At 50.8% G+C, this 13,636-nt stretch overlaps 1 protein-coding gene across 1 annotated transcript in view; it reads left to right on the top strand.

The window, feature by feature from the left end:
- Ap3d1 (adaptor related protein complex 3 subunit delta 1) overlaps positions 1–13,636 on the top strand; it is a 35,384-nt gene that overhangs the window by 3,107 nt on the left and 18,641 nt on the right. Inside the window, exons 2-6 of the mRNA XM_021204496.2 lie at positions 5,533–5,628; positions 7,155–7,235; positions 8,055–8,135; positions 10,228–10,335; positions 11,045–11,174. Coding sequence (XP_021060155.1) covers positions 5,533–5,628; positions 7,155–7,235; positions 8,055–8,135; positions 10,228–10,335; positions 11,045–11,174 — 496 coding nt within the window. The remainder of the gene's footprint in view (positions 1–5,532; positions 5,629–7,154; positions 7,236–8,054; positions 8,136–10,227; positions 10,336–11,044; positions 11,175–13,636) is intronic.

Raw genomic sequence — 13,636 nt, 5'->3', positions numbered from 1 at the left:
AGATTCCTTTTTCTTACGTGTATATTTGTGTGTCCGTTGTGTGTGTAGGTGCCTGCAGAGGCAGGTGAGGTTATTGGATCTTCTAGACCTAGAGGTAGAGGTAGTTGTAAGCCACCGAACATGAGTGCTGTGAATCCAACTTAGGTCCTCTGCAAGAACAGCAAGCTCTGTTGACTGCTGAACCATCTCTCCATCTCCACCCTTTAATTTTTACCACGTTCCACTGTCTGACTTCAGAGCCTGTAGACATTGGTAGCACTCTGTTGCTAAGCTACATCCTCCATCTTTTTTTTAAAAGATTTATTTATTTATTTATTTTTATGCATATGAGTACACCACCATTGCTCTCTTCAGACACACCAGAAGAGGGCATCAGACCCCATTACAATGGTTGTGAGCCACCATGTGGTTGCTGTGTATTGAACTCAGGACCTCTGGAAGAGCAGACAGTGTTCTTAACCTCTGAGCCATCTCTCTCTCCAACCCCACATCCTCCATCTTTATTGTGAGATAGGCTTCACTATGTAGCTCTGGATGGCTTCCATCCTACTGAGTTCTGCCTGCCTCTGCCTCCTGAGTGCTGGCATTAAAGGCATGTCAGGCTTACTCTTCCTCAATTTTCTTTTAAACATACAATTGATGTTATTAAATAAAAACAGGAAGTATCCTTTCTACTCACCTTCCCCCACTCCTTCAAATCCACAGCTTCCATGAGTGTTTATAAGCAGCCATGAGGGCCCCTACATCTCTGTCAGGTACCTGGCAGAAAACTAAAACACAAGCTGAGTATCCCTGGTGTTGCAGGGACCCCCTACTGCCCCTGGAGTAAGTTTCTCTGCAGTCCGCCAGATCCCAGCATAGCTGACTGTGTTTAACCTGTGCCAGCCCCAGCCCCAACCCCTGCCTGGTGTGATCAGTGCGGCCTAGTTGTTTCTGAAACTCTGCTGTAGCTATCTTGTGGGCTTTAGCTGTTCCCCTTTGGCTGGTAACTCCAAGGGTCAGTTGGAGACCTGGGAACTCAGCTGTTCCTGAGGCTTGAGCCCTGGGATGACCTGTACCTCAGGCTGCCTATGTCCTTTGCTCTACAATGGTCATTCTGTGCCCAGCAGAAATGGCTCGTGCTCTCTTATTTTTTTTATTTTAATATTTTGCTTTTAGACAGTTGTGCTGTGTTGCCCAGGTTGGCCTTTTTGTGGTACTGGCTGGTCTGCACCAATTTTAGGCATATTCTTTACCCCTGAGCCACCTCATACCCTCAGCCCCTCATTGGGGGGTTCTAGGCAGGGGCTGCACCCCTGAGTCCCACTCCAACCCTCTCTTTACTTTCATTTTGAGACAGGGTTATGCAAAAATTGCCCAGGCTGGCCTTGAACTTAAGATCCTCCTGCCTCAACTCCTTAGGTCCTGTTCTCTCTGCTCTATTTACTTGCTTATGCAGAGGCATAAGCTCCTTTTTCTATCAGGTGTTAGTCTTCCTATGCTGCTTTCTGGGCCCCAGGCTGGGACTGGCTCCATTTAGTCTCAAGAATTCCCCTTACTTTCCAGGCTCCCCAGGCATCCACATTGACTTATCTGTCTTGTAGCTTTTTCTGCCTTCTCTGTTGTAGCCATAGGAACCACAGTTCCTGGCTCATTCTTGCTCTGACTTTGGGTGATATGAGGTGACTTTTGTCCACCAGAGGTACCATTGTGCTAATTGTGAGACCTGTGGACCTGTGTCCTTCAGTGGCAGAAGGGACTGTGCATACCGGGTCAAACAGGGGCCTCTGAGCTGGGCATCATTCTGGATCATCTGGACCCATTCTTGCCATCAGGTCCTCTAGGGATGCAGGGAGAGGAAAGAGACAGAGCCTGGGAGACTGCTGCCAGGTCTAGGGGAAAGAAGGAGCCATGAACTAAGATGTGAGGCTTCTGGATATTAGGGCAAGCAGGATGTGGGTGCTTCCTGGAACCTCAGGACACTAGCCTTGTCACTATTAGACTGAAGCCCAGTGAAGCTCAAGGCTCCAGATCTGTGAGGATATGCACACATGGGCCAGTTCCTGTGTGTTGTGTCTCTTTACCTGCCACCAATGTGTGCCTTTCTCCCAGAATGTGAGTCACACTGCTTGCCAGCCCTCCTGCCATGTCTGCTCACGGGCAGATGCTGGAGGTTCTCAGGCACTTGAGGGTATTTTTTGTGTCTTATAACAACACCCTTGCCAGGCTCACCTAGGGACCCAGGATTTTGGCACTCAACCCGGAAGTCCCAGCTGGGCTGTTGGTTACTATTTGGCTTCTCCAGGTCTGGCTGCTGCCTTCTTATCAGCCTGAGAAAACAGCCATCTTACACAAAGCCAGCTGGCATTCACCTCAAGCCGTAAGAAGGCCCAGGCAGAATGTTCCACGTTAATGCCAGCTTAAACTACACAGTGAGGAAAGGCCAAGGGCTGTGGGGTAGCACTGTGATGAGCAGGCACTGGGATGCCAAAAGGCTGCTTTGGGCTCCTAAAGAAATGTGTCTGCCCTGGGTTGGTTTGTTGTGTTTTTCCTTTTTCTTCCACCATCTTCTTTCAGATCAAACACAGGGAGTCAGGCTTGGTTTTCATTTCTTTTAGAAACAGGAACTCACGTGATAACTGAGGCTGGTCTTGAACTCGGAGACATCCTCTGCTTTTCTCTTTTAAGTACTGGAATGAAAGGGATGAACCTGGAGCCACAGGAGAGACCAGCCCTGCCTTCCAAGACAGAGTTGCAGCTCTATGAGGATGGCCTCAGCTGGAAGGAGGTTTTTTGGTGGTGGTTGTTTTGTTTTAATGTCTTGGGGTCTAGAAAGATGGCTTAGCACTTAACATTTTTTCTGCTCTTCTAGAAGACCTGGGTTTGAGTCCTAGGACCTAGCTTATAACCATCTGTAACTTTGTGTCAGTGTCTGTGTGTATGTACATAGGGGCGTGTGTGTGTGTAGAAATCAAAAATCAAAGGCAGCTTGCAGAGTTGGTTTTCAGGAGCATGTCTTTGTTGTTGGTAGTGTTTTGTTTTATATTTTGAGATAGGGTATCACTGTACAGCTTTGGCTGGCCTGTAACTTGATTTGTGAACCAAGTTGGCCACAAACTAACAGCTTCTCTACCTGCTTCTTGAGTGCTTGGGTTAAAAGCAAGTGCCACCATGCCTAGCTGGAAGCTTTAACCGGCTTCTGTAGGCACATGCAGGGTGAGAGACTTACGTAGAAGGAGCCGGCAGAGGCATTGGTGTCTCGTAACAGTTGTGATGAAGACTGCAAGTTTGTGCGCCATGTGTATGTAGTGCCTGCCTGTGAATGTGCATTGTGCGCACTGGGAATCAGACCCTTGCCTGAGCCCTTCCTTATCTGCCGAGTGTCTCAGCTCCTTGCTGTTTCTTGAATTGTGACTTTCTTTTCTTCTTTCTTACTTTTTTTTTCTTTTTGTTTTTCAAGACAGGATTTCTCTGTGTAGCCTTAGCTGTCCTAGAGCTCGATCTGTAGGCCAAGCTGGCCTTGAACTCAGATCCTTCTACCTCTGCCTCCCAAGTGCTGGGGTTAAATCTGCGCCACTGCACCAGGCTGTTTCTTTTTCAAGATAGGGTCTCATTATGTAGTCTTGGCTATTCTGGAACTCAATATGTAGCCTAGTTGGGTTTGAACTCATGGAGATCTGCCTGCCACTGCCTCAGAATGCAGGATTAAGGGTGTGTTTAACACAGGCTGGCCTTGAACTTGAGGCGATCCTCTTTCCTCAGCCTCCTGTGCTATGATTACAGGTGTGCCTACCAGACTTGATTGTTGAGTCATTTTGGGTTGTGTTTTGGACAGCAGTGTTTCTCTCCTGAAAACCAGGGCGATATTACAGGGACTTCAGACATCCAGCTCCTGGGTCCTGCTTGACCCCTGGTGAGTTCTGGGCATGTGAGTACTGGAAATCAGACCCTTGCCTGAGCCCTTATCTGCTGAGTGTCTCAAACCCTACCCCATGTCCAGCTGAGAGTCTGTCCTTTCCACAAGTCTGGCCTGAAGTTCGTTTTCTTTTCAGTCATTAACAGCCTGGCATCTTTGAAGAGAGATAAAGTCATTCCTGAGGATCCCTGAGTGGCATTTAGTTACTTGAGGCAGGTTGTGGTGACAGTTGACATTTGTTCCATTGGGCTCAGTCTAGATCATAAAATATTCAGGAAAGTATTCTGATAAGCCAAGCTTGATGGCCCATGCCTGTCATTCCATAAAGAGGACAGGAGTTCAAGGCCAGCCCAATTGCATGGTGGTCTAGGTTATATGAGACCCTGTTTTAAAAAAAAGATCTTTTGTCAACAGGGTGCTTAACAGCTGTAGTTCCTTTGACCCAATGCTAGAGACTGTCCTGGGCAGTGATGACCCCACAAGCATCCTATTAGGTCCACTTCACAGGGACTTGGGATGGAGCCTGATATCCACACTTGCCTGGGGAGGGCTCTGATGTGTGACACCTGGAGTGGGTCAGCTCTGGACTGCATTTGAGGAACAGTGAGGAATAGTGTCAGTGGTGACTACCTGTTTAACTATCAGGACAAGACAAGAGAGCTCGAGAGATGGCTCAGCGGTTACGAGCACTGACTGCTCTTCCAGAGGTCCTGAGTTCAATTCCCAGCAACCACAAGGTGGCTCACAACCATCGTAATGAGATCCGATGCCCTCTTCTGGTGTGTCTAAAGACAGCTACAGTGTACTCATAAATATAATAAATAAATCTTTTAAGAAAAAAAAAAAAAAAAGCCAAGATCCAGGTTCCTCTTCACGCAGCACCTGGCACATGGGAGCTGATGTGGTGGTGGTGGTGGGTCATTCCATGCCCTGGTATACCTCAACACCTCCTCCCTGCTCATGCATTCCTGGGGCTTGGCTTGACTCCATTTGTGCTTGTCCTGGTAGTGGGGTAGGAGTCACTCCCTAGGCCCACATCTGCTCTGCTCTGGTCTTTGTGCCCTAATTCTCTTGGATGGACCTGTCTGGCCCAAGAAGTTGTTTGGAAGATTTGCTGAGCTTGTGCAGGGGGCGCCAAGGGTGCATGCTAGTGGTGAGCGGGGTTATGCAACGCAGCCTATGGGAGGGAAAGGGGATCCAGTGGACCTGTAGTGTGGGTAGACCATAGGCATCAGGCCATACAGTAGAATGCCGTGTGACTGGCACCACTGCTTAGGTCCAAAATAGTTCACCTTCAACTAGCTAAAGGCTGTCACCCAGAGCAGTAGCAGTCACTGTGGTCCCTCACCTCCACATGTCCACTTCCCACCTCTAAGAGTCTCCTGTTATAGCCATTTCCTATCAGTGGAAAATAGGTGCCCAGTTGGGCTTTGAGAGACAGTTCAGGAGAGCATGCTTGCTTGGCATGCACCAGCCCTGGTTCAGGTCCCTACGCTGCAGAGAAGGAAGAGAAAGCTGCCAGGTCTCCTCATCCAGGCTAGCTGGAACTGTCCGTCCTCCCCATGAGCACCTGCTTGCTGACGGTCAGCAGCCAGATCACACCGATTCTTGCACTTGACACTGCTGTCTCCACTCAGGCCAAGTACATCTCCCAGTGCATTGACGAGATCAAGCAGGAGCTGAAGCAGGACAACATCGCCGTGAAGGCCAACGCTGTCTGCAAGCTCACCTACGTGAGTGCCTTCCTCTTGCCTCACCTGCCTGCCTGCCTATCATCCATCCATCAGACATTGCTGCTGTGCGCAGCACAAGGTTCATGCAGAGTCCTGCCTGATGGCTTCTATTGCGGATACAGGCTGGGCATGTGAGGTGCTGGGGATCCTAGTGGGGAACCTCAGACTCTGAACCATCCTTTTTGGCTGCACGTGTATATGAGTGTGATTGCCATCTGCCTCCATCCCTTCTTAGATCGGGAGGCGACATACCATGCCATGCTGGGTTCTCAGTACTCAAGTATACCACAGGGGTGGCACAGGATACTTCACTCTTTCAAAGAAAAACTTACTTTTTTTTTTTTTTTTTTTAATCTTGTTTATCTTTGGGACAGGGTTTCTCTGGTCCTGGCTGTCCTGAAAATGGCTTTAAACTCAGACTTGCCTGCCTCTGCCTCCCGAGGGCTAGGGTTACCAGGCGTGTTTCACCATGCCAGCTCTTTCTTTGCTGTGTGTGCAAGTGTGCCCTGGTGCTTGCATGAAGGGTACCTCTCAGGGCCTGGTGGCAGGACTTGAACTCGGTTCACTAGGCTTGGCAGTAGGTACCTTTACCCAGTCCTCTTGCTTTTTAAACAGTGCTTGGATTGAATTCAGAGCCTGGTACTCCAGAGGCAAGTGCTCTACCTCCTCACACTAACACTGGTTTTGTTTTTCTGTTTTTTGAGACAAGGTTTCTCTGTGTAGCCCTGACTGTCGTGGAACTCACTTTGTAGACTGGGCTGACCTTAAATTAAACTCACAGAGATCCTTCTGCCTCTGCCTTCCAAGTGCTGGAATTAAAGGCGTGCATTACTATACCTGGCTATTTATTTAATTTTTTAAAAGGTCTGTTTTATACATATTGCTATTTTGCCTGTGTGTATATCTATAGCATGTATGACCTCGGTTGGCTTGAATCTTCAGTCTTTCTACCTTAGATCTCCATCACAGACAAGCTCAGATCACAGACAACATAGCTGTGTGCCGTGATGTTGGGACTTCAGACAGTAGCATCATGTTCTCCACTGTGAATGTTCATCATCTTTTAGTGGTCTGTGAACTTGTTCCCTTAGACTTAGATATTCCATAGTCTTTTTCCTTGGTATTTTTTTTTTTAAGTGCTAGATAGGAAACCCAGTCTCTCACACTTGCCAGGCAGGACTCTCCTGCTGAGCCACGCCCCCAGCCCCTCACTGGGGGATTGCTAGCCAGGGGCTAGTCAGGGTCCCACTTTGACCACGCCCCTAAGCCCCTCACTAGGGGATTCTAGGCAGGGCTCCACCCCTAAGGAACACTCTCTCTCTCTGAACCATGTCCAGTTTTGTCAGAGCCATTTGTTGAGAAGAGGATATAAAAGCCCCCAGAGGTTTGTGATGGATGAAGTTTATGTGTTCAGACTGAGTGTATCTTGTTCTTCCATATGTGGTGTGAATGTAACTGGTGTGGCTGCAACCTTTGCCCCCGTGTCTCCGGAGTACTAATCACCTTCACCATTCTTCCCTTAACAGTTACAGATGCTTGGGTATGACATCAGCTGGGCTGCCTTCAACATCATTGAAGTCATGAGTGCCTCCAAGTTCACATTCAAGGTGAGGACCTAGGATGCACAGCAGGCAGATGTGCTCTGTGTGAGGGAGGAGGGATCTTCAAGCATGGGTGTAACCCTGAGGGTGTGTCCTCTGGCCAAAGGCCCTGCTGTTGAGGTGTGAGACCTGTCTTTGCTAAGTGAGTGCTAGGATTCAAGGCTTGTGCCACTCCACATGGCTTAACAGTGGTCTGTTAGGGCAGCCGTTGTTTTCAGTCCCCCACACTGTGGATTGGCTTTGAATGCCCTGTAGCTGAGATTGGTCCTGAATTGAATGCCAGTCTTCTGGCTCTGCCTCTTGAGCACTGCAGTCACAGGCTGCAGCCCTGTGCCCAGCAGTGGCTGTGTGATTGGAGCGTCCCTGGCTAAGGCTGATCAGCACTGCTGTCCCAAGAGTTCTGGTAACCTGGTGGTGGGGTCATTGTCACGACTGGTCATTTCCCAGCCTCTGGTTGACAAAGATGGGCACACTGGTCCCTTTAGACATGTTCTCCTGTTACCTGTTTTATTCCATGTATGTGTGCCATATAACGCTGAAAGCACGCAGCCCCTAAGCAAGTGCCTTGAGGGATGGAATGGTACTTTATGAGAACCAGGGTGCTGCCTCCCCGTGCACGTGTGTGTACAGCAGTGAAGCTAGAACCATCTGCATGTGCTGGGAGGAGCACTAGGTGAGGGTGACTCAGAACCCTGAGTCCCAGTGCTCAGCTGGAGAGCCAGGTGCCCTACTGATGTCACCCTCAGTGCTCCAGGTGTTTGTTGAGTGCTCCTGGTGGGGCTTTAGGTAGCTCTGGCTCTGACACTGTGGCTGTTGACTCTGCAGCGTGTTGGCTACCTTGCAGCCTCCCAGTGCTTCCATGAAGGTACTGACGTCATCATGCTGACCACCAACCAGATCCGAAAGGTAGGCCCTGATGCTTTCCTGCCACTCAAGTGAGCCACAGAAGATCAGCTAGCTGACAGTCCCACCTTCCTGGGGTAGCTTTTCAAGGCTTTCTTACTCTCATCCCCTGTTTCTCAGCAGATGAGAGATCTGGTCTCAGCAAGCATGGGCCTTCACATTCTAGAGGGCTTCAGGCTGGAGCACACGCCCCTCCTCCCTTTCCTGCTCAATGCACACTGCTACAGCCTGTCCCTGTCCACACTGGGCTCTTGCCTGCCTGCTGGCTCCCAGGCCTCTAGATGGTCAGTGAGGGAGTGTGTGAGAGAGTGTGAGGGAGTGTGTGTGAGTGTGAGGGAGTGGGTGTGAGTGTGAGGGAGTGGGTGTGAGTGTGAGGGAGTGTGTGTGAGTGTGAGGGAGTAGGTGTGAGTGTGAGGGAGTGGGTGTGAGTGTGAGGGAGTGGGTGTGAGGGAGTAGGTATGAGTGTGTGAGTGTGAGGGAGGGAGTGTGTGAGAGGGAGTGTGAGGGAGTGGGTGTGAGTGTGAGGGAGGGAGTGTAAGGGAGGAAGTGTTGGAGTGTGAGAGAGTGAGGGAGGGAGTGGATGAGTCCTCCTTGACACCATCCTGCTCTGCCTACCTTGTGCTGAAGACCACAGGGTGCTGGCTGCTCTTTGTTTCAGCCCCTTTATAATTCCTGCCATAAAGTGCACCCCTCTGTTCTCAAATGTTGGAGCAAGGACTCCCTCAGTGTGGGGTGGCAGGCGTGTGTTATAGGCAACTGTCAGGTGGAAGAGGAATGAATATGGGAGCCACAGTAACATAGCTGCGCTCATGGTGCTGATGAGGATAGAGCCTGGCTGAGGGCAAGGGTGAGGTGGGAGGTGCAGGGCTGAGTGGCGTTATGCTGCAAGCCACATGGGCAGTGTCTCTGGGTTATGGGGTCAGGCAGGAGGCCTGGGTGACCCAGAGCTATTTGGGGGAGCAGACAACCTTAGCTGGCCAGGCCTTTGAGAATAGCGAGGGTCTGAGTGATTAGGGCCCTCTAAGGGAGGCTCCTGGGCATTGCTCCTGCATGCATGAGCCTTGTGAGAAGAAGCTGGACTTGAGTGGCCAGGCTGTGGGAGGAAGGGGAATAGGATACAGAGGTGAGCAGTTGGGTTGAGGCTGAGGCTGGCCTCTGGCCACAACAGCATCTCACTGTCTGTATGCCTGCAGTGTGTGAGGCTGGGGTCAGGCCTTCCTCTCTAAGACACAGGAGCTCAGCTTCTGAAGGCGTCCTCCTACTAAGGATAGCAGTACCTTGCTGATGTCCTGGTTGGGACCTGGTGTATGTGCAGCTGAGATCTCTGCCCACACAGCAGGGCACATGTCCCTGGCCTCCGCAGCCTCTGTGTCGTCTAGACCAGCATGGGATCTGGGCATGGATCTCTCAAGGCTAAGCTCCAGGCCGTCCTGTCATCTGTGTCTTCCTGATGTGGTTTCCTAGTAAGGGGGCAGTGCTTTCATTGATTCCACTGCTTTCCTTTCTGTCCCTTTGGGAGATGGCACTGCAAATTTTGGACACTGAGGGTAAAGGGCTGATCATAGCTTCTGATGCTGTTTGAGCCTGGGAAAGTCCCTAAAGCTCACAACATTCTGTTAATAATCATGAGCCAGCACTCTGAGCATGCCCCATGTACAACATAACTGAGGTATACCCTCTCGCACCAGGTACACTGCCTTTGAGTGGGGAGTCAGGGCACTGGGAAGAAGTTGCCTCATAGACTTCTGCCTTGGGCCCTATACATTAGAAGGATAAACTCCTAATTGGCCCAGAGCATCTCAGATCAGAACAGCCAAAGGACTGTTCCTGGTATCATGAGGGAGTTGCTGAGTAGAAAAGGTCCCTATAGCATTGCCAGGCTCCAGGAGTTGTGACTTGCAAAGGAACCTCTGTCCCCAAGGAGCCCAGAGACCTGGTAGCTTCTACACAGAGCTCTTCTGTGTTCTCTGCCTCTGACCTGTGTTCCAGTTCTTGACGACAGTAGAGGAGCTGTGAGAGGCTCCCTCGTGCTGGGTTACAGACATACAGATAGTCCCAAGGGACTGCCACTGACCCTCCTGTTGTCCCCTTGCAGGACCTGAGCAGCCCCAGCCAGTACGACACTGGAGTGGCACTGACTGGTCTGTCCTGTTTTGTCACCCCAGATCTTGCCAGAGACCTGGCAAATGACATCATGACCCTGGTGAGTTTCTGTGTGCCTATGCCACTGTTTACCTTCATCCAGTGATGCCCAGAACCCAGTATTGAGCCCTTGCTCTGAGGAGGCAAAAAGGCCCTCAGTGTGGCTGCTGTGTAGCTGGGGTAATTGGGACAGAGCAAAAGTCAGCCTTGCTTCCTCCTGGGTTTGTCCTCTGGATCCTGCCTGGTGGTCTAAAAGTTGAATACCACGAGGGGGCAGAGCCCACTGTCACCTCCAGATCTAGCAGGTACCTGTTGTAAACAGCTCCACTGGGACCCTCCATGCGCATCCACCCCTTTGTGGTGACTGCAGCTGTTGTGACAGATTGCCCAGCCCACCGAGTAGATGTATAGCTTGTGAGGCTTTCCAGATAGTTGCCAGCCCTGTGGACTAGAGAGCTCTTCGGGTTTGCATGGAGAGCCCCACGGAGCCTGATGGGCCAAAGGGTAACCCCACCACCACTAGTGCCAGTGCAAAAACTATCCTGGAGGAGGCTTGAGGGAGTGCAGCCTGGGAACAGGACCACACATTATAACCAGATCAGTTTTCACAGTGACTGCATCTCCCTGTGGGCCTAGCACCTCTTAAGGCAGGCAGTTACAGAGGGCAGGGACAGGGCCTGCTCTAGGTGTGTTAAGAGGGAGTGAGGTGTGGAAGAGTCATAGGTGCTGACCAGGTGAGTGGGTCACCAGCCACCCTTCTGTCTCCACAGATGTCTCACACGAAGCCGTACATCAGGAAGAAGGCAGTGCTGATCATGTACAAAGTGTTCCTCAAGTACCCTGAGTCGCTGCGTCCTGCCTTCCCCCGGCTTAAGGAGAAGCTGGAGGACCCAGACCCAGGTTGATGACAGGAAGCTCTGCCCAGCCAGCTCCTGGGAGGATGGGAGGATGGGGGATGGTAGGAACATGAATATGGGTCCCTGTTGCAAATCCCCTTTGATCTGCGCTGGTGATGGACTGACAGCCACAGGCCATAGTACACAGAGTTAGTTGGGACTCCCCATGGCTCACAGGTTCCTTGTCTGAGTGGATAGTCATGTCCAGCACAGCCAGCTTATTATGAAGCCAGTAGGGCCCCAGGAGTCCCTGGGAGTGTGCAGCTGTGGCAAGTGAGCAGTCAGTCTTGCCACCTCCCACCTCTGCAGAGTTGACTGAGCAGGAGGGTACAGCAGACCTTACATCCAGCCAGCCCAGAAGCGCTGAGGAGCATATGAAGGGGAGCATATGTCCTTTGATCAAAGTTGTGGTCATTTAGGATTTGAGCACATGAGCACCTCCCTCATGGTACACACAAGCGAACTGATGACTGTGTCCCTCATGGGCTTGTGCTGCCTGGTGTTCTGGAAGCAACATCCTGAGACAGACTGTAGCACCACAGTGTGGTCTGTGGTCAAAACCCACTCTCAGGCTGTGTGAGTCAGAACTGGGAGGAGATGAGTAAGGGGTCATGGTGGCCTGAGAAACAGAAACACCCAGGCCTGCTGAGAGGAGCACACTTCAAGCTGGGCGTGGTGGCGCACACCTTTAATCCCAGCACTCTGGAGGCAGAGGCAGATGGATTTCTGAGTTCGAGGCCAGCCTGGTCTACAGAGTGAGTTCCAGGACAGCCAGGACTACACAGAGAAACCCTGTCTCGAAAAAACCAAAAAAAAAAAAAAAAAAAAGAGCATACTTCCCAGTAGAGCAGGTCCTGTGACCTGTGACCACAAGCTACAGCAGCCATACAGCCCAGCATGCCATCAGATCCGTGAGACTGGGGTACAAGAGACGTACCTTGCATTTTATTCATGGGGCACATGAGTGTTTGTGCAGGGTGTGTTTAGAGTAAGAGGTCCTTCCTCATGTTTCCCAGCCTGCTGGCTGCCACCTGGCCATCTGTGGAACCAGGTCCCTCCTGGCCTCTTGAGGAATACATGAGGTCCAGAGCACATGGCTTGCAGGGAGCACTGCCCCTCAGTGGGCCAGACATTTAGTTCAGCTGTTTCCAGCCTGGAAAGTGACAGGGCTCCAGTTGTCCTGGTGGCTCACTCTACCTCGGGTGTTTGGCACAATAATGCAAAAGAACTGTTAGGATGGCCTGGGCTATAGACTGAAAGATCTTGTCACAGGTAAGAAGTAGAAAAGCAGAGGCTGGGCTCGGTGATAGAATGCCCACCTGGCACATACGGAAATCTGGATCCCATGTCCAGCATCATAAAGAGCAGGCATGGTAGCACATACCTGGCAGTGGAGGCAGAGAGTCAGGAGGAGTTCAAGGCCAGCCTAGCTCCAGCCTTAGAAAAGTAAGCAGTGACTGAGGCTGGGCATGCCAGTGCCCTCTTCATTGCCCCGTACAGCTGCTGAGCTGGTGAGAAGTGCTCCTCCCATCTTTTTATTTATTTATTTATTTGGTTTTTCGAGATAGGGTTTCTCTGTATAGCCCTGGCTGTCCTGGAACTCAACGTTGTAGACCAGGCTTGCCTCTGCCTCTTGAGTGCTGGGATTAAAGGTGTGTGCCGCCACGTCCGGCTGTCCTCCCATCTTAGGGAAACAGATCTTACTGGGGCTTCACTAGATAGGACAGATTTGACAACTGGTACGCGTTGGCCACTTGATCCTCCCTGTCTCTAGCCCCTCTATGCCTTGGACAGTCTTTTTGGTGTCATCCTGAGGCAGAGGCATTGAGAGCAGAGCTGTTACCCTGGAAGTTTCGGAGGCTCCTTGCAGTGGAGGCTAAGGGGTTCCAGCGTGGTTGGTATCAGTTTGTGCTTCTGTGAGCATGTGAGTACTGAAGTAGGGTAGCTTAGCCCAGGGCTATGTGAACCTTTCCTTGAGAGAACAAATGTCATCCATGTCCAGTCTGTCCCCTTCCACACAGGGCAGCAGTGACAGACCAAAGAAACAATCCCAATCAGTAGTGACCATGCATAGAAATACTGTAAGAATGGTTTTGTTTTAATCCCAGGTGTGGGATATGAGGCTGCTTCTGGACTGTTTGTAGCAGCTGGCTATGATTTCCCTCATGCTATGAGCAGAAGTGTGGTTTTACCAGCTGCAGATAGTTTCTGTGATTGTATAATGTTTGGAATTTTGGGGACTTTTCAGAGGTTATATAAATGCTGGGGCCCCGTCTTAGGGTTTTACTGCTGTGAACAGACACTATAACCAAGGTAAGTCTTATAAGGTCAACGTTTCATTGGGGCTGGCTTACAGGTTCACAGGTTCAGTCCATTATCATCAAGGTAGGAACATGGCAGCATCCAGGCAGGCATGGTGCAAGAGATGCTGAGAGCCGGGCCTGGTGGCGCAGGCCTTTAATCCCA

The sequence above is a fragment of the Mus pahari genome, chromosome 9, assembly GCF_900095145.1.
Source record: "Mus pahari chromosome 9, PAHARI_EIJ_v1.1, whole genome shotgun sequence".
In the NCBI taxonomy this organism is placed as follows: domain Eukaryota; kingdom Metazoa; phylum Chordata; class Mammalia; order Rodentia; family Muridae; genus Mus; species Mus pahari.
This window is presented reverse-complemented; position numbering and strand designations above follow the sequence as displayed.